The sequence below is a fragment of the Chiloscyllium plagiosum genome, unplaced genomic scaffold, assembly GCF_037043375.1.
Source record: "Chiloscyllium plagiosum isolate Xiang-an unplaced genomic scaffold, Cpla_swu_hap1 HiC_scaffold_24, whole genome shotgun sequence".
Taxonomy (NCBI): domain Eukaryota; kingdom Metazoa; phylum Chordata; class Chondrichthyes; order Orectolobiformes; family Hemiscylliidae; genus Chiloscyllium; species Chiloscyllium plagiosum.
In genome coordinates, this window is record NW_028270162.1 from 442,559 (window position 1) to 461,250 (window position 18,692).

The 18,692-nt window shown below is 45.4% G+C and overlaps 1 protein-coding gene across 9 annotated transcripts in view; it reads left to right on the forward strand.

Moving 5' to 3' along the window:
* ncor2 (nuclear receptor corepressor 2) overlaps positions 1-18,692 on the forward strand; it is a 418,107-nt gene that overhangs the window by 110,889 nt on the left and 288,526 nt on the right. For all 9 annotated transcript variants that reach the window (XM_087999801.1, XM_087999810.1, XM_087999806.1 and 6 more), the window contains exons 6-7: positions 9,179-9,292; positions 13,365-13,421. In XM_087999801.1, the coding sequence (XP_087855927.1) occupies positions 9,179-9,292; positions 13,365-13,421 (171 nt within the window). The remainder of the gene's footprint in view (positions 1-9,178; positions 9,293-13,364; positions 13,422-18,692) is intronic.

The window sequence follows — 18,692 nt, forward strand, 5'->3', positions numbered from 1 at the left end:
TCTCCCAACCCCCACTCTCCCAACCCCCGCTCTCCCAACCCCCACTCTCCCAACCCCCGCTCTCCCAACCCCCACTCCTCCAACCCAGACTCTCCCAACCCAGACTCTCCCAACCCAGACTCTCCCAACCCCCACTCTCCCAACCCCCACTCTCCCAACCCCCACTCTCCCAACCCCCACTCTCCCAACCCCCACTCTCCGCAACCCCCACTCTCCGCAACCCCCACTCTCCGCAACCCCCACTCTCCGCAACCCCCACTCTTCGCAACCCCCACTCTTCGCAACCCCCACTCTTCCTGTGCCCCCCCACCCTGTCCCTCACCCTCTCCCTCTCCTCCATCTCCCTGGCCTCCATCTCCACGTATCTGCTCACTTTGCCCTCTGTATAAATACCATTTTTTCTGAGCTGCTATGAATTCTGAAGTTTCACCAAACTCTAAATGTTAACTTTGCTTCCACAGATGTTGCCAGACTTGCTGAGTTTCACCAACAATTTCTGTTCTTGTTTTCTTTCTGCAGTTTGGCAAATTTTGTTCAGGTCTGATTTAAGGCCTAATAAGACAGGGTGATTGGAAATGGAGTTTTATTTGTGCAATGTTTGTGTCATTGGCTGTGTTCTAGTGTGGTGATGGAATTTGATGTCAGCCCTGTTTTACAAATTGGTTCTGTGTGGGTGCTATTTGTGAAGCTTCAATTATTCTCTACTCGTGGTTGCTCTGGGTTGGAATCTCACAGGCCATTTGCAGCCGTCCTTGTTAGAGGTTTATGTACCATTGAGAGATTGGTGACATCTGTCAGCCTGACTGAGTAAGACAGAATGCGTGGGCGGTGTTCATTTAATCTGCTGCAGATCTCACCAGTTTGATGTGTTGCTTGAGGCAGACTCTGCTGCAAAACCAAACTGCAGCAACCAGCAATTAGTAAACTCCTGGTGATTCTGGAAATGTGTGTTACTTGGTGTGTTACTTGAGGAATCCTCACTCCAGCTCCTGACAGCATCCGATCAGTCGGGGAGATGAGCTGTCATCCTTCTCTTTTCTGCATTGGCATCTTTATGGGCTGCTCACTTGTCTTAAGCAAGAGGCTGTTTATTCCATGATGATAACTAGGTTCAAGTTACTTTGAGTTACTGAGATAATGAAAGAGAGCTCAAGGTTTGACTCCTTTGAGATCCAAAGTTGTTTTTTCTTCCTTAATCCATTTTCTGTGGTGTTCTCTCTCAGCACTCCTCAGCATTAACCCTTTCAGATATTTATATCCTAATATAGCATCTCCATCAAGCTCTTTTCACATTGGTATTATGATCCATTTATGTACATAAGTAGATTACAAACTGTTGTACCTTCATGTTAATGTCCAGAACCAGCTTTGACTCTCTTCCTTAGGAATGTAGTCTCTCCTTTTTGTTCTCTAATTTCTTCAACTTATTCCTTGTTGCATGATTTCCATTTCTCTGGAAATGTTCTTTTTACAGAACTCTGTTTTTCAGATGATGAGTATGCTGTTAACTTGCAAAATTTTCTAAAATGTCCCAATTGGCCTCATTCATAGCACTCAGCTTTGTTCTTTATTCCCTCATGGGATGTGGGTGTTGCTGGTTGGGTCAGCATTTATTGCTTGTCCCTAGTTGCCCCTTGAGCTGCCTTCTTGAACCGTTGCAGTCCATGTGCTGTTGGCAGACCCCAATCTCCCTTAGGGAGGGAATTCCAGGACTTTGACCCAGTGACAGAGAAGGAACGATGATATATTTTCAAGGGTAGTGTTCCCATGTATCTGCTGCCTTTGATCTTCTAGATGGAAGTGGTCGTGAGTTTGGAAGGTGCTGTTTGGGGACCTTTGGTAAATTTATGCAGTGTATCTTGTAGATAGTGCACACCGCTGTTACTGTGCATTGGTGGAGAAAGGGGGTGGATGTCTGTGGATGTAGTGCCAATCAAGCGGGATGCTTTGACCTGGATGGTGTCAAGTTTCTTGAGTGTTGTTAGAGCTGCACCAATCCAGACAAGTGGGGAATATTTCATCATGCTCATTACTTGTGCCTTGTAGATGGTGGACAGGTTATAGGGAGAAAGTGAGAACTGCAGATGCTGGAGATCAGAGCTGAAAAATGTGTTGCTGGAAAAGCGCAGCAGGTCAGGCAGCATCAAAGGTGCAGGAGAATCGACGTTTCGGGCATAAGCCCTTAAGGTTATAGGGAGCCAGGAGGTGAATTATTCACTGCAGTATTCCTTGCCTCCACTCTGTTCTTAGCCACTCTATTTACTAGGTGGGTGCAATTGAGTTTCTGGTCCACAGTAACTCCAAAGATGTTGATCAAGGGGGTTCAGTGATGGTAATACTATTGAATGTCAATTGATTACATTCTGTCTTTATTGGAGATGGTCATTGCCTTGCATTTGTGTGTCACAAATGTTATTTGTCACTTGTCAGCCCAAGCCTGAATATTGACCAGGTGTTGATGCATTTGGTCCATCTGAGATAATGTAAATGTGCAGAACATTGTGCAAACATTGACAAACATCCCACTTCTGACCTTATGATGGAGGGAAGATCATCAATGAAGCAGCTGAAGATGGTTGGACCTAGGACACTTCTCCTAGGAACTCCTGCAGAGATGTCCTGGAACTGAGATAACTGCCTCCTTAAAACCACAACCATCTTTCCATGTGCCAGGTACGACTCTAACCACGAGAGAGTTTACCCAAGATTCCCATTGATTCCAGTTTTGCTGTGGCTCCTGGATACCACACTCGGATGCAGCCTTGATGTCACGGGCTGTCACTTTCACCTCACCTCTGGAATTCAGCTCTTTTGTCCATGTTTGAACCAAGGCTGTAATGAGGTCAGGAGCTGAGTGGTCCTGGCAGAACCCAAACTGGGCCTCACTGAGCAGGTTATTGCTGAGCAGGTGCTGCTTAATAGCACTGTGGATGTCACCTTCCATCACTTTACTGATGATCGAGAGTAGACTGATGGAGCAGTAACTGGCCGGTTTGGATTTATCCTGCTTTTTGAGTATAGGACATACCTGGAGAATTTTCCACATTGTCGGGTAAATGCCAGTGTTGTAACTCTACTGGAAAAGCTTGACTAAACGAGTGGCAAGTTCTGGAGCACAAGTCTTCAGTACTATTGACAGAACGTTGTCCGAGCCCATAGCCTTTTTTGATCGCTCAGCTTTATCTATCACTTACAACTTATGCTGTTTGATATGCAAATAGTCCTGTTTGATGGCTTCACCAGGTTGACTTTCTAGGTATGGAGAAAGTGAGGTCTGCAGATCAGAGTAGAGAGTATGTTGTCCGAGGAGTAGGAGAATCGACGCCCTTTATCAGGAATGGCTCTGGCCCGAAACGTCAATTCTCCTGCTTCTTGGATGCTGCCTGACCTGACTTTTTAGGTATGCCTAGTGCTGCTCCTGCACTCTCCATTGAACCAGGGTTGATCCTCTGGCTTGATGGTAATGGTTGAGTGAGGGATATGCAGCGCTGTGAGGTTACAGTTTGTGCTGGAGTACAATTTTGCTAACTGTTGATGACCAACATGGGTGTCTCATGGGTGCCCAATCTTGAGTCGCTAGACGTGTTCAAAGTCTGTCTCATTTAGCACAGTGATAGTGCCATATAACACAATGGAGGCCATGCTCAGTGTGAAGATGGGACTTCATTTCCACAAGACAGTATTGGTAAGAGTGACCACTGCAGAGTTGTGGACAGATGTATCTTCAGTTGGTAGATTGGTGTGAGTAAAGTCAAATTTGTTTTTCCCTCTTGTTGGTTCCCTCACCACCTGCTATATACCCAGTCCAGCAGCTATGTCCTTTAGGATCCGACCAGCTTGATCAGTTCTGCTGCTGCTGAGTCACTCTTGGTGTTTGACATTGAAATCCATCACCCAGAGTACATCTTGTGCCCTTGCCATTTTCAGTGCTTCCTCCAAGTGTTGTTCAATATGTTATTCATCAACCGAGAGAGGATGGTACATGGCAATCAGCAGGAGGTTTCCTTGCCCATGTTTAACCTGAAGACATGAAACTTCATGGGGTCCAGAGACATGTTGAGGACTTCCAGGGCAAGTCCCTCCCCACTGTGTCCCACTGTGCCGCCACCTCTGCTGGGTCTGTCCTGTTGGTGATCAGGACATATCTGGGGATGGTGATGATGGTGTCTGGGACTTTGATTCCATGAGTATGACTGTGTCAGGATGTTGCTTGACTAGTCTGTGAGACCGCTCTCCTAATTTGGAACTAGCCTCCAGATATGAGTAAAGAGGACTTTGCAGGGTCGACCCAGCTATTTCTGCCGTTGTCTTTTTGGTACTTAGGTCTGTCCAGTTTCCTTTCTTTGTTGAGACTGCATAGTGATTGATGTAACTGAATGGCTTGCTGGGCCATTTCAGAGGGCAGTTGAAAGTCAACCACATTGCTGTGGGTCTGGAGTCACATGTAGGCCAGACCAGGTGAGGATGGCAGATTTCCTTCCCTGAAGGACATTTGTGAACCAGGTGGGTTTTTCTGACTATCGACATTAGTTTCATGTTGTCAGTAGGTTCTTCATTCCAGAGTTTTTTCTATTAAGTTGAAATTCTACCATCGTCATGGTGGGATTTGAACCCAGCTCCCCAGAACATTCACTGAATTTTTAATGCTACTATCCATCACCTCATCTGCTGGAGATTCATTGAGCTTGAAATGACATCATGTACAACCTAATTTGGTCAGACGTTGATTCTCACATCCAACATGTTCCAACATTAAATATTCCTTAGATTGAAGACAACCTGATAACTTCTCATCAATCACAGCAACTACGATACAGTCACTAATTCATTCAGCACACCCACAACATCCTGCGAGACAACATCAATCTACCGAAAAGGCTTCTATTGATTTTCACTAATACTTATATTGTTGAATTAGTCCAGTTCTATCACTTACCTACTTTTAGATCATTGTGGACCTTTCACATTATAAAATGGTTGAGGTAATGGCATTTGTTGGGTCAAGCCTTGGGACAGTTGTGTTAGATTGACCTTGGCTCCTTCCTACTGTGGAAATGTTCTGATTTTGTACTTCTCTCCAGAGTATCACCAGTTTGCAGTTAGTCTTCAAAGCTTCTGAAGTTTGTTTTCTAAACCTTTGGAGTCTTCCCACTCTCGCCCTATAATCAAAGGTTTTTTGAGGTATTTCCCTTGCCTTTATCTGTTCAGCTGCATCCCTCAGACCCTATCTCTGGATGTTTTCTCCCTCATTGTCATCATGTGGTTTAAGCCAAAGTTTCTCTGTGCACATTGAGATCCTGGTGTGGAGTACCTCGGGCTGTGGGTGTTTGTCCACACCCTGCCCCGGAGGCTGCTTGCTCCTTATCACTAAGGAAGACTTCTGTGCTAATAATGCACCATGTCACTCCTTCCTATCCAGTCGTATGTGATTAGTTTTCAATCACAACTCTCCTGCATTGAATCTGAGACCTCTTTGTTTACATGCTCATTCTGGACTGACGTCTTTGTCAGAGCCATGTGATCTGTTCCATCATCAGGATTTATATGGGTCTCATTGGACCACATTGTTAGCTGCTATTTTGCTCAGTTTATGGTTATCGGTGAATGTTCGAAACAGTCAAGATTCTGGTCTTAGTTCCTGAGTGACCACTACGCAGGAATCTCCAAAACTCCCCTGGGATATCCCCACAAACTAGCACCATCTGTTTCTAAATTCTCATCTCATCTAATTTACGATCCGTCTGTGAGATTTACATGGAATTCCACAAGCTCTGATGTTAGTTCAGATTTAGTGCCCTTGTTTTTCACTTCAGATTCCTGGAATAAACCAGGGCAGAGAAATAAATTCCTGTTTCGAAAGAGAATGAAGCCAAATATCTCTTATTCAAACATTGAAACCATGACATTGAAAGCTTTGCTTTTGTATTTCTATATTTGTGACCCCCAACTGAAGAATTATCTTTGAAAACATCTCTCAGCTTGGTCACTGATATATTAAGACATGGGAGCAGAAGTAGGCCATTCAGTCCATCAAAACTGTCCTGCCATGACTGATCTGATCATCTTCAACTCTACACTTCTGCAATTTCCCTAGAACCCTTGATTCTCTTACTGATTAAAAATCAATCGGTCTCTTGAATATACTTGACAATTCAGCCTTCTGCGGGAAGGAATTCCACAGATTCAGTCCCTTCTGAGAGAGGAAATTCCCCACATCTGTGTCTCAAATGTGTGACCCTTTACACTGAGATGATGCGTGTTGGTCCTAGACTCTGCCACAAGGGGAAACAACCTCTCCATATTTCCCTTGTCAAATATCCCCTCAGAATCTTGTATGTTTCAACATTTCAATTCTTATCAAATTTATTCATAATGCGTGAGTTGATGGGTTGATTCTTAAATATTGTCACCAAACATTGGAGGATGTTGGTTTTGATTTATAATTTGCTCCTCAAAGTGATAGACTGCATGGTATTGCTTGTTCATATACCTGGAATTATTCAGCACAAGGGAATAGCTACTGTTGAGAATGATCAAGCAAACCTTAAACAGAAATGTTTGTCACAACACTTGGTGGGATTTAGACAGGCCAGCTTCCATTTCTGAGATCAATCTCAATTGAATTGAATTGAATTGAATTTATTGTCACATGTACCGAGGCACAGTGAAAAGCTTTGTCTTGTGAGCAATACAGGCAGGTCACAGGGTCAAGTAGCATCGATAAATAAATAATAAGTAAACAACGGCAAAAACAAAAACACAGGTACAGCCGAATGTTAAGGGTTTGTGAGTCCATTCAGTATTCTAACAACAGTAGGGTAGAAACTGTTTCGGCTGGTGAGTGTGTTCAAGCTTCTGTAACTGAACCTCCCCAATGGTAGAGGTTGTAGAAAAACATTGCCAGGGTGGGATGGATCTTTGAGAATGCTGGTGGCCTTTCCTTGACAGTGGGCCTGGTAGATGGATTCTATAGATGGGAGGTTGGCCATTGTGATTGTCCGGGCTGAGTTCACCACTCTCTGTAACAGTCTCTGATCTTGAATGGTACAGTTGCCATGCCAGGTAGTGATACATCCAGACAGAATTCTCTCGATGGCACACCTATAAAAGTTCCTGATGAAGGGCTTTTGCCCAAAATGTTGATTTTCCTGCTCCTCGGATGCTGCCTGACCTGCTGTGCTTTTCCAGCACCACTCTAATCTTGACTGTAGTCTCAGCATCTGCAGTACCCACTTTCACCTATAAAAGTTGATAAGGGTATTTGCCGTCATGACAAATTTCCTCAGCTGCCTGAGGAAGAAGAGTCGTTGTTGGGCCTTTGTAACCAGTAAGTCCACATGGAGAGTCCAAGGAACCATGTTGTGGATGACCACTCCCAGGAGCTTGACACTCTCTGCTCGTTCCACCTCCGTGCTGTTAATGTGTAGGGGGGGCATGAGTAACATCCCACTGAAAGTCAGTAATGAGTTTCTTGGTTTTGCCGGTATTGAGAGCTAGGTTGTTCTCAGTGCACCATTTTTCCAGGTCTTCCACCTCCCTTCTGTAGTCTGTTTCGTCACCATCTGAGATTTTACCGACTATGGTGGGGACATCAGCAAACTGGTAAATGGCATTTGTCTGGTATTTGGCGACGCAGTCATGGGTATACAGTGCGTACAGTAGGGGGCTGAGTATGCACCCATGGGGGGGGCTCCAGTGTTGAGTGTTAGTGAGGATGAAATATTGTCCCCAATCTTCATTGTGACCTGTGGATCAGGAAACTGAGGATCCAGTCGCAGGGAATGGTGCTTAGTCCGAGATCACTAAGTTGAGTGATCAGTCTCGAGGGGGTAATAGTGTTGGAGGCTGAACTGTAGTCGATGAGTAGGACTCTTACGTAGCTGTTCTTGGTGTCAAGGTGTTCCAGGGAGGAGTGAAGGGCAAGTAATATGGCATCTGACGTGGGTCTGTTGGTCCAATAGGCAAATTGGAATGGGTCAAGGGTGGTGGGGAGGCTGGAGTTGATTAATGCCATGACCAGCCTTTCAAAGCACTTCATGACCACTGAGGTTAGGGCCATTGGGTGGTAGTCATTGAGACATGCTGCATGAGCCTTCTTAGGCACAGGGATGATGTTGGCCTCTTGAAACAGGCAGGAACAGTGGCCTGCTGCAGGGAGAGGTTGAAGATGTCTGCGAACACCTCTGCCAGTTGATCCGTGCATGCTCTGAGTACACGGCCTGGTACTCCGTCTAGTCCCATCACTTTCCTTGGATTCACACAAAGGAAAACTAATCTGACCTCTGATGCAGTGACTGTTGGGATAGGTTTGTCAGGACTTGTTGGAATAGGTGTTACCTCTCTGCCGAAATTGTGCTCAAAGCGAGCATAGAATACATTGAGACGATCTGGGAGGGATATGTCATCGTCTGCTATCTTGCACTCTCCCTTTTTAGAACTTGTGATGTCATTCAGTCCTTGCCATAGTGGCTGGGTGTCTGTCTGGGTCTCTAGTTTGGATCAGTATTGGTCCTTGACTGTCTTAATGGCTCTGTGAAGGTCGTACTTGTATTCCTTATATTTGAGTGGGACTCCTAATCTAAAGGCCTCCTGCCTGGTTTTTAGCAGTTTCTGTATGTCCTGACTCATCCAGGGTTTCCTGTTGGGGGACACTCAGATTGACTTTCTCGGTATGCAATCCTCCACACACTTGCTGATAAAGTCTGTGTCGGTGGTGGTATACCCATCCAAGGTACCTGCGGACTGTTTGAATATGGCCCAAACAGCTGATTCCAGACAGTACCAGAGTTGATCCTCTGCCTGGGCCTGTATCTACGAGGGGGGGGGGTCTCCTGCTTGAGCTTTTTGCCTGTAAGCCGGGAGAAGAAACATCTCAATGTCAAAATGTCTGTTTTAACAGCCACTTAATCAGGTTTACACATTGAGCAAAGCATTACTTTTCCACAGTATAGACTTAGTAATGGAAAGTAAGTCTGTCATTGGGATACATTCTGAGCATCTCAGATCATTCAGACAAGGGAAATGACTGTCAGCCTTGAGATGACCAAATGTATCACATCCTGACGAGAGTCACGTGGTGTTGTCCATCCTGATCTCACATCACCTTGAAGTGTTGATTAAACCTCTCTCGAATGTGCTGATCTTTCATTTCACACTCTTTGTTTTTCTCTTTTGACAGCAACAACTTGAAGCTGAGGTTGCAAGGCCAGTGAAACCTGAGAATCCAGCTTCCCCACCTCCTGCTGAACAGCAACATCGCAGTGTGGTGCAAATCATTTACGATGAAAACAGGGTAAGGGTTTAATTGCTGCAGGAACAGGCAATGATGACACAGAGCTCAAACTTTCCTTTCACTGCCAAGTTCACCTGATTGACTGAGACTTTACAGGGTGGGCCTTGCTCACCTCATTCTGGATCAGTGGTGCTGGAAGAGCACAGCAATTCAGGCAGCATCCGAAAAGCTTTGAAATCGACGTTTCGGGCAAAAGCCCTTCATCAGGAAACGGTTCCTGATGAAGGGCTTTTGCCCGAAACGTCGATTTCGAAGCTCCTTGGATGCTGCCTGAATTGCTGTGCTCTTCCAGCACCCACTGATCCAGAATCTGGTTTCCAGCATCTGCAGTCATTGTTTTTACCTTGCTCACCTCATTCCATTCTATCAATTGATGTCTAGACGGAGAAGCAGCTGCAGTGGCTTCTCATCTTAATCAGAACATTCTCCTCCAAGGATTTATCCCTAGCTCATTTTTACTGCTCATCTCTTTTCCCCGTCACAGTGTTAACACAGAGTTAGTTTTCCCATGGATTCTGACAATGCCCAGCTCTAACTTAACTCTAACCTGACCACTACCGTGCAACCCTCTCCTCCATCTCCGACTTGACGAGTCTAGGAATTCTGAAAGAGTAACATGGAGTCCAGGAGAAGCTCAGCAAGTCTGGCAGGAGCTGTGCAGAGAGAAAAAGACTTGCTGAATTCCTCCAGCACACTCTGATTTTGTTTGGATTTCTAACATCTGCAGTTCTTTGTGTTTATTTTAGTCAAATGGCTCCAGTCAGTAGGTAGTGTCCCTGTCTCTGGGATAGAACCTCCAGGTTCAAATCCCCATTCCAACACATAGAACAGGAAGGTGTGTTCAAACCATTTGATAATCAACCAGTAAATAGGCCTTTGCTGCTAATACAGGGCCAGGTAGTGTTGAGGAGGTGGAGAGGCTGCAGAAGGACTTGGACAGACTAGAAGTGGGCAAAGAAGTGGCAGATGGAAGGCAAATGTGGTGAAGTATGAGGTTATGCATTTTGGTAAGAATGGAGATGCAGAGTACTTTTTATATGGGAAAGGCTTTGGAAATCTGAAGCATAAAGGGATTTACGAATTATAGTTCAGGATTCTGTTAAAGTTGACTTGCAGGTTCAGTGAGCAAAGAAGCCAGAGAACTGTAGATGTTGGAAATAAGAAATAACAATTGTTCTAGACAAGGGTCACGAGCTGAAATGTTAACACTGCTTTCTGTCCATAGATCAGGCAGAGCTACTGAGTTTCATTTGGGAAGACAAATGCAATGTTAGCATTCATTTCAAGAACAGAGATATACTGCTGATGCTGAACAAGACTCTGGTCTGACCATTTTTGGAATATTGAAAGCAGTTTGCGGCCCCATATCTAAGGAAGGAGCTTTAGAGGGGTCCAGAGATTTACAAAAATGATACCAGGAGTAAAGGGCTGGTCATATGAGGAGCCACATGTGGAGGTGCTGGTGTTGGACTGGGGTGGACAAGCTCACCTGTAGAAGGAGCAACACTCTGAAAGCTTGTGATTTCAAATAAACCTATCAGACTGTAAACTGGTGACAACTGATTTCTGAGCATATAAGAAGCAATTGAGATTTGTTTTTGATGGAGTTTAGAAGGATGAGAAGGGATCTGATTGAAAGGTACAGAATACTGAGAGGCCTGGATAGAGTGAACCTGGAGAAGATGCTTCCAGTAGTAGGAGGGACTAGGACCTGAGGGCACAGCCTCAGAGTGAAGAGACGACCATTTAGAATCGAGATGAGAAATTTCTTCAGCCAGAGGGTGGTGAATCTGTGGAACTCGTTGCTGCAGAAGGCTGTGGAGGCCAAGTCAATGAATGTGTTTAAGACAGAGACAGGTTCTTGATTAGTAAGAGGATTGAGGGTTACAAGGAGAAAACAGGTGAATGGGGTTGAGGACCAAATCAGCCATGATTGAATGGCGGAGCAGACTTGATGGGCCAAACGGCCTAATTCTGTTACGATAGCTTATAGTCTTCCAACTTCCCACTATTCTCCAAAGGAATCAAGGTGGCTGGAGAGAGGAAACAAATGACTTGACTCCTGTGTTCTGGGCAAGGCCTGAGATGGGGTCTGAAGAAAGAAAGCCTTGTGGCAATATCAGTTACCTATGAGCCCAGGCACATGCTCGGGACTAAGCAACGAGGGGATTCAAATCTCATCACAGCAGATGGTGTGATTCAGTTAAATAAGATCTGGAAGTGGAAACTAGCCTCAATCACAGTGACACAGAACTATCATCATTTGTATAAAATAAACCATCAGGGTCATAAATGTTCTTTAGGGAGGGAAATCTGCCATCCTCACCTGGTCTGACCTAAAGGTGACTCCAGATCCATAGCAATGTGCTTGATACTCAACTGTCCTCTTAAGTAGCCAAGCAAGCCATTGCGTTCTAGGGCTATTGAATCAATAATAAATGTTGGCCTGGTCAATAAAGAAGGGCTTATGCCCGAAATGTCTATTCTCCTGCTCCTTGGATGCTGCCTGACCTGCTGCGCTTTTCCAGCAACACATTTTTCAGTTCTGGTCAATGATGCCCCCATCCCATGAATACTGCTGTAGGTAAGTGGGGGGGAGGGGTGGGGGGGTAGTCAGGAGGAATAGGGCTGATCAGGGATTTACAGGAGGAGGCAGGCTGAGGTATTAAATGAATACGTTGCACCTGCCTTTTTATAAAAGAGGAGGATGCTGTCCAAGCCATGGCTTATTTTATTTGGATCGGATGGAAAATTGGTAGAGTCATTGGAAACAGAGAGTAATGGTTGATGGAGATTGTCCCCTTTCTGGTGGAAGATTTGATGTGGAGTTCCCTAGGGGTTGATATGGGACCCTTGCTTTTCCTGATACATAATCATGCTCTGGATCTTTGGTACAAGGGACAATTTCCAAGTTTGCAGAGAACCCAAAACTTGGAAGAGTTGTAAACTGTAAGGAGGGCAGTGTAAAATTCCAAAAGGACATTGACATGTTACAGCAAATGGATAGAAACTGAAAGAACTGTGGATGCTGTAAATCCGAAACAAAAACAGAAATTGCTGGAAAAGCTCAGCAGGTCTGGCAGCATCTGCGAAAAGAAATCAAAGTTAACATTTTGGGTTGAGTGACCCTTCTTTAGAATAGACGGATCAGTGGCAGGTGAGGTTCAATGCAGAGAAATGTATTATGGTAGGAAGAGCATTGAAAGACAATATGAAATAAGGAGTTCAACTCTAAAGGGAGTGCAGGGGCAGAGGCAGCTGGGTGTAAATTGTGCACAGATTACTGAAGGTTAATAAAGCACACAGTTTTCTTGGGGTATAGACTACAAGAGCAGGGAGATAATATTGAACTTGTACAAGGCACTTGTCAGACCTCAGATGGAGTATTGCGTACTGTTGGGGGTGCCACATTATAGGAAAGATGTGAAGGCATTGGAGAGAGAATGTGCAGGAGCAACTTACAAGAATGGTTCAAAGGATGAGAAATTTCAGTGAAGAAGATGGATTGAAGAAACTGGGACTGTTCTCCTTGGAGAGGAGGAAGCTGACAGGAAATTTGATAGAGATTTTCAAAATGATGAGTGAGCTGGACAGAGTAGATGGGAGAAAATGTTCTCACTCAGTAAAAGAAACGAGCGAGAGGGGCATAGATTTAAAAGTGATGTGCAAATGAAACAAAGGTGATGTGAGAAAAAACTTTTGAATAGTTAGGGTCTGGAATGTACTGCCTAGAAATGTGGTTCAATTGAGACGTTCAAAAGGGCATTCATTGTTTTTGGATGGTAATGGTGTGTGGGGAGATGGGGAAGGTACAGAAGATTGGTAGGAGGATATAGAACCAGTGAAGGCATAATGGGTCAAATAGCTTCCTTCTGCACCACAATAATGGTGATGTTACTGAAAAGCAATCGTCTTCATTTCAGTCACCATTGCTGGGCCACTGGTTGCTGTCTGGTTACTGTATAGTGTCTGGGCAGTAGTTACCATGCAACTCCCTGAAATGGCTGCTGGATTTTGACAATAAATCTTCAGTGTTTAAAAAAAATTCTGAAAAATATCTCTCTTACTGCAGAAAAAAGCAGAAGCTGCTCACCGAACATTCGATCAACTGGGTCCTCACATTGAACTGGTGAGTCTCATCTCTGTCTGATATACAACTAACCCTTCAGTTTATACTGATTTTTAAATGAAAGGAAATAGAAAACTGCTCTTTGGACCATTAACTGAATAAGACCTTCAGAATATTGCCGACTGACATCTTCACTCTACGAGCTGCCTCAACCTTGCACAGACCCATCTGAGCATAGAACAGGAAACCCATAAACAGCACTCATTTCCCACTATCATTGTTGACTGTGTTTGATGGAGAATCACACAGCGATATTTTGTTCAAGTGCCACTACAGCTTTGTTATTTCAGGGGCTGAGAATAAAAACATGTGGATTAGCTGCTTAGAACATGGCAATTATGTATCTGACTTGAGATTACATCTTGCCAATTCAAAACTGTTGATAATATTCAGGAAGCTGTTTTATCCTAAATCAGAGGGTATTAGAACCTGTTTCATTATTTTGTTTAATTCATTATGGAATGTGAATGAATACCAAAGTTTATTGTCTATCCCTAAATGCTCTAGAGAAAGTGGCAATGAGCTGTCCTCTTGAACCACTGCAGACCATGTGCTATTATAGAACATAGAACATAGAAGAATACAGCGCAGTACAGCCCCTTTGGCCCTCGATGTTGCGCCGATCCAAGCCCACCTAACCTACACTAGCCCACTATCATCCATATGCCTATCCAATGCTCGCTTAAATGCCCATAAAGAGGGAGAGTCCACCACTGCTACTGGCAGGGCATTCCATGAACTCACGACTCGCTGAGTAAAGAACCTACCCCTAACATCTGTCCTATACCTATCACCCCTTAATTTAAAGCTATGCCCTCTCGTAATAGCTGACTCCATACGTGGAAAAAGGTTCTCATGGTCAACCCTATCTAAACCCTTAATCATCTTGTACACCTCTATCAAGTCACCCCTAAACCTTCTTTTCTCCAATGAAAACAACCCCAAGTGCCTCAGCCTTTCCTCATACGATCTTCCTACCATACCAGGCAACATCCTGGTAAACCTCCTCTGCACCCGTTCCAGTGCCTCCACACCCTTCCTATAGTATGGCGAGCAAAACTGCACACAATACTCCAGATGCAGCCGCACCAGAGTCTTATACAACTGCAACATGACCTCAGGACTCTGGAACCCAATTCCTCTACCTCTATTAGGGAGAGAGTTCCAGGATTTTGACCCAGTGACCGTGAAGGAATGGTGGTGTATTTCCAAGTCAGGATGGTAAGTGACTTGGAGGGGAACTTGCAGGTGGTAGTGTTCCCTTGTATCTGCTGCCCTTATCCTTCCAGATGGAAATGGTCGTGGATTTGGAAGGTGCTGTCTCAGGGGCCTTGGTGAATTTCTGCCGTACATACTGGTAGTGGTAGAGGGAGTGGATGTAGTGCCAATCGAGCAGCTGCTTTGACCTGGATGGTGTCGAGCTTCTTGAGTGTTGTTGGGCTGTACTCATCCAGGGAAATGGGGAGTATTCTATCACACTCCTAACTTGTGCCTTGAGATGGTGGACAGGACTTGGGGTATCAAACAATGAGGGATGTTTGGTGTTCCAGACAAACTGGCTCAGGGGGTGTGTCTAAAGTGAGATTCGGCTGGCAACAAATAGCTGATTAGTCTGTGAAGTTGTAAAAAGGCCTTCTGCCTCCCAGCAGCCATGTGAGTAGTTCCCAGGGAGGTGGACAGCTTGTGGGTGTGAATGATATAATTCACGTGTATCTGAGTACAGCAAATGGCTGTAGATCACAAGACGCATTCCTCCTGTCTCAGACATTATGGCCTGGGAAAAATATGGAACAGACAGAGTCAAGTTGAGGTTTGCTGCTACCCCTAGCATAAACAACACCTGTCAGAATAAACCATGCAAATAAGGAGTTCTGGAGACAGATATTTCCCAATCAACTTGATCAGAGATGTCATTACACATCCCCAGAGCAGATGGGAATCTTGGTCATGTCCTGAAGATATTCAAGATCAGGAAATTGACACCATCTGGATCTGATCATCACCAGACTTGACTCTAAACAACTATCACAGTGCTGACTGTACATATTACTCCTGTTTATGCACCAGGATTAGGATGCAAGCTCTGAAGCTGTTGCATTCAAAGCAGAAAGGTTGTCCTCACACAAATATCAGGCATATTGCTGACACAGCTAAAAGCCCAGAGATCCTCGGCTTGATTGAGTAGATGTTCTCCAGTGTTTCCACATGCATCGAAGCACCATCTACAATGTCGCTGATTCAACATGGGAGCAGAAAAAATTCAAAACTGGTTTAAAGCTAACATCAATGTGATCAAATTCCTCGTTGCTCCCATTAATTGCAAGAAAGATCTGAACAGCCTACAGACTGCTAGATAGTGTGCCAACGATTACTTATGCAGATATACTTCAACATAGCAGATTCTAGGGGCATGTATCATCATCATCAGTTCTCAGCCAGTCCAGCCAACACCACTGTGACCTCCACCCCAGGGTAGGCAAGGAAACAGATACCAAATCCATTCCAGATAGAAGGGCAATCAGTCTGATCCATACTACCCATCAAGCCAATATGACTGCCTCCCGAAGATTCAGAGTTGCTGGTTAACATGCCCTGTTATGTATCTGTAGTCCAGAGCTCTGAACAGTAATGGGAGAAGATCCCATTTTTCTTTCCATCTCAGGTTGATCAGGAATCTCTCCTGCTCTTACCACCTGCCATTGGCCTGTGTTGGAAATATTTTCAAGTTTACACTCAATCTGTCTGGCCAGGTTATGAAAACACCTTCTTTCTCCATAGAGTGGGACTTGAACCAGTTGATCAGAAGTAGAGACATTACCTATTGCATGACAGGATTAAAAAGACAACAAGGAGAAAATGAGGATTGCAGATGCTGGAGATCAGAGCTGAAAATGTGTTGCTGGAAAAGCGCAGCAGGTCAGGCAGCATCCAAGAAGCAGGAGAATCGACGTTTCGGGCATGAGCCCTTCTTCAGGAATGAGGAAAGTGTGTCCAGCAGGCTAAGATAAAAGGTAGGGAGGAGGGACTTGGGGCAGGGCATTGGAAATGCGATAGCTGGAAGGAGGTCAAGGTGAGGGTGATAGGCCGGAGTGGGGGTGGGGGCGGAGAGGTCAGGAGGAAGATTGCAGGTTGGGAAGGTGGTGCTGAGTTCGAGGGATTTGACTGAAACAAGGTGGGGGGAGGGGAAATGAGGAAACTGGAGAAATCTGAGTTCATCCCTTGTGGTTGGAGGGTTCCTAGGTGGAAGATGAGGCGTTCTTCCTCCAACCGTCGTGTTGCTATGGTCAGGCGATGGAGGAGTCCAAGGACCTGCATGTCCTTGGTTGAGTGGGAGGGGGAGTTGAAGTGTTGAGCCACGGGGTGGTTGGGTTGGTTGGTCCGGGTTCCCAGAGGTGTTCTCTGGAACGTCTGCAAGTAGGCGGCCCGTCTCCCCACTATAGAGGAGGCCACATCGGGTGCAGCAGATGCAATAGATGATATGTGTGGAGGTGCAGGTGAATTTATGGCGGATATGGAAGGATCCCTTGGGGCCTTGGAGGGAGGTGAGGGGGGAGGTGTGGGCACAAGGTTTGCATTTCTTGCGGTTGCAGGGGAAGGTGCCGGGATGGAGGTTGGGTTGGTAGGGGGTGTGGACCTGACGAGGGAGTCACGGAGGGAGTGGTCTTTTCGGAATGCTGATAGGGGAGTGGAGGGAAATATATCCCTGGTGGTGGGGTCCGTTTGGAGGTGGCGGAAATGATGGCGGATGATGCGCTGAACATGGAGATTGGTGGGGTGGTAGGTGAGGACCAGTGGCGTTCTGTCCTGGTGGCGATTGGAGGGGCGGGCAACAAGGGCGGAGGAGCAGGAAGTGGAGGAGATGCGGTGGAGGGCATCGTCAATCACGTCTGGGGGGAAATTGCGATCTTTGAAGAAGGAGGCCATCTGGGTTGTACAGTATTGGAACTGATCCTCCTGGGAGCAGATGCGGCGGAGACGAAGGAATTGGGAATATGGGATGGTGTTTTTACAGGGGACAGGGTGGGAGGAGGTGTAGTCTAGGTAGCTGTGGGAGTCGGTCGGTTTATAGTAAATGATTCGGTCACCCAAGATAGAAATGGAAAGGTCTAGGAAGGGGAGGGAGGAGTCTGAGACGGTCCAGGTGAATTTGAGGTCGGGGTGGAAGGTGTTGGTAAAGTGGATGAACTGTTCAACCTCCTCGTGGGAGCACGAGGCAGCCCCGATACAGTCATCGATGTAGCGGAGGAAAAGGTGGGGGGTGGTGCCAGTGTAGCTGCGGAAGATGGATTGTTCCACATATCCTACGAAGCGGCAGGCATAGCTGGGCCCATCCGGGTGCCCATGGCTACTCCTTTGGTTTGGAGGAAGTGGGAGGATTGGAAAGAGAAGTTGTTCAGGGTGAGGACCAGTTCAGTCAGTCGAAGGAGGGTGTCAGTGCAAGAGTACTGGTTGGGTTGGCGGGAAAGGAAGAAGCGGAGGGCTTTGAGTCCTTTGTGATAGGGGATGGAGGTGTACAGGGACAAGTCCATTAGCAGCCAGTCATTCTCTCCATCAATTGCTGTAAACTGTTGCCTCTAACCAGTAACTGAAAGACTTGTTAACAAGTGTGCTCACTGCCTGTATCTTCTGCAAAGAATTGAAAGAATCTGGAAGTAAGAAGATTGGAGAATAGAAAGGTCATGGGAAGCAAAAAGAGAAACCTCATCAGATCCTATCGAAGGTGCTATTGGACAGTGTTTCCCAAGTACTTTTTCCTTCACCCATAACGCTTTAATTAGTGTATGTGTCTGTTTTTAAAAGGGGGTTAGAATTTCAGATTCTTGTAGATTTACCTGATGATGATTTCCAGTTTTGTTCACTTGTGTTAGAATTGATTTGTTTGTAATAAGTAATAGTTTCTTTTGAAATACAGAAACCATGTTAGTACTTACTGTTAATAAAGCAAACAAGAAAATTGGGGAGTTGAGTAATTTAATTAGGTTTTCAGTTTTTGTCTGGCTCTGGGTCATGAGGCTTATGTATCAGAAACTTTCCTGAGTGGGTTGTGATAACTAAAATTGTTTCCTGTTATGGAGTCATGGAGTTATACAGCACAGAAACAGACCCTTTGGCCCAACTCATTCATGTTGACTAGGTTTCCTGAACTGAACTAATGCCTTTTGCCTGGGTTTGGCCCATGTCTTTCTCAACATCTCCTATCCATGTACCTGTCCAAATGTCTTTTAAATGTTGTAACTGTTCTCCCTGAGGGACTTGATAAAAGCAGCTGTC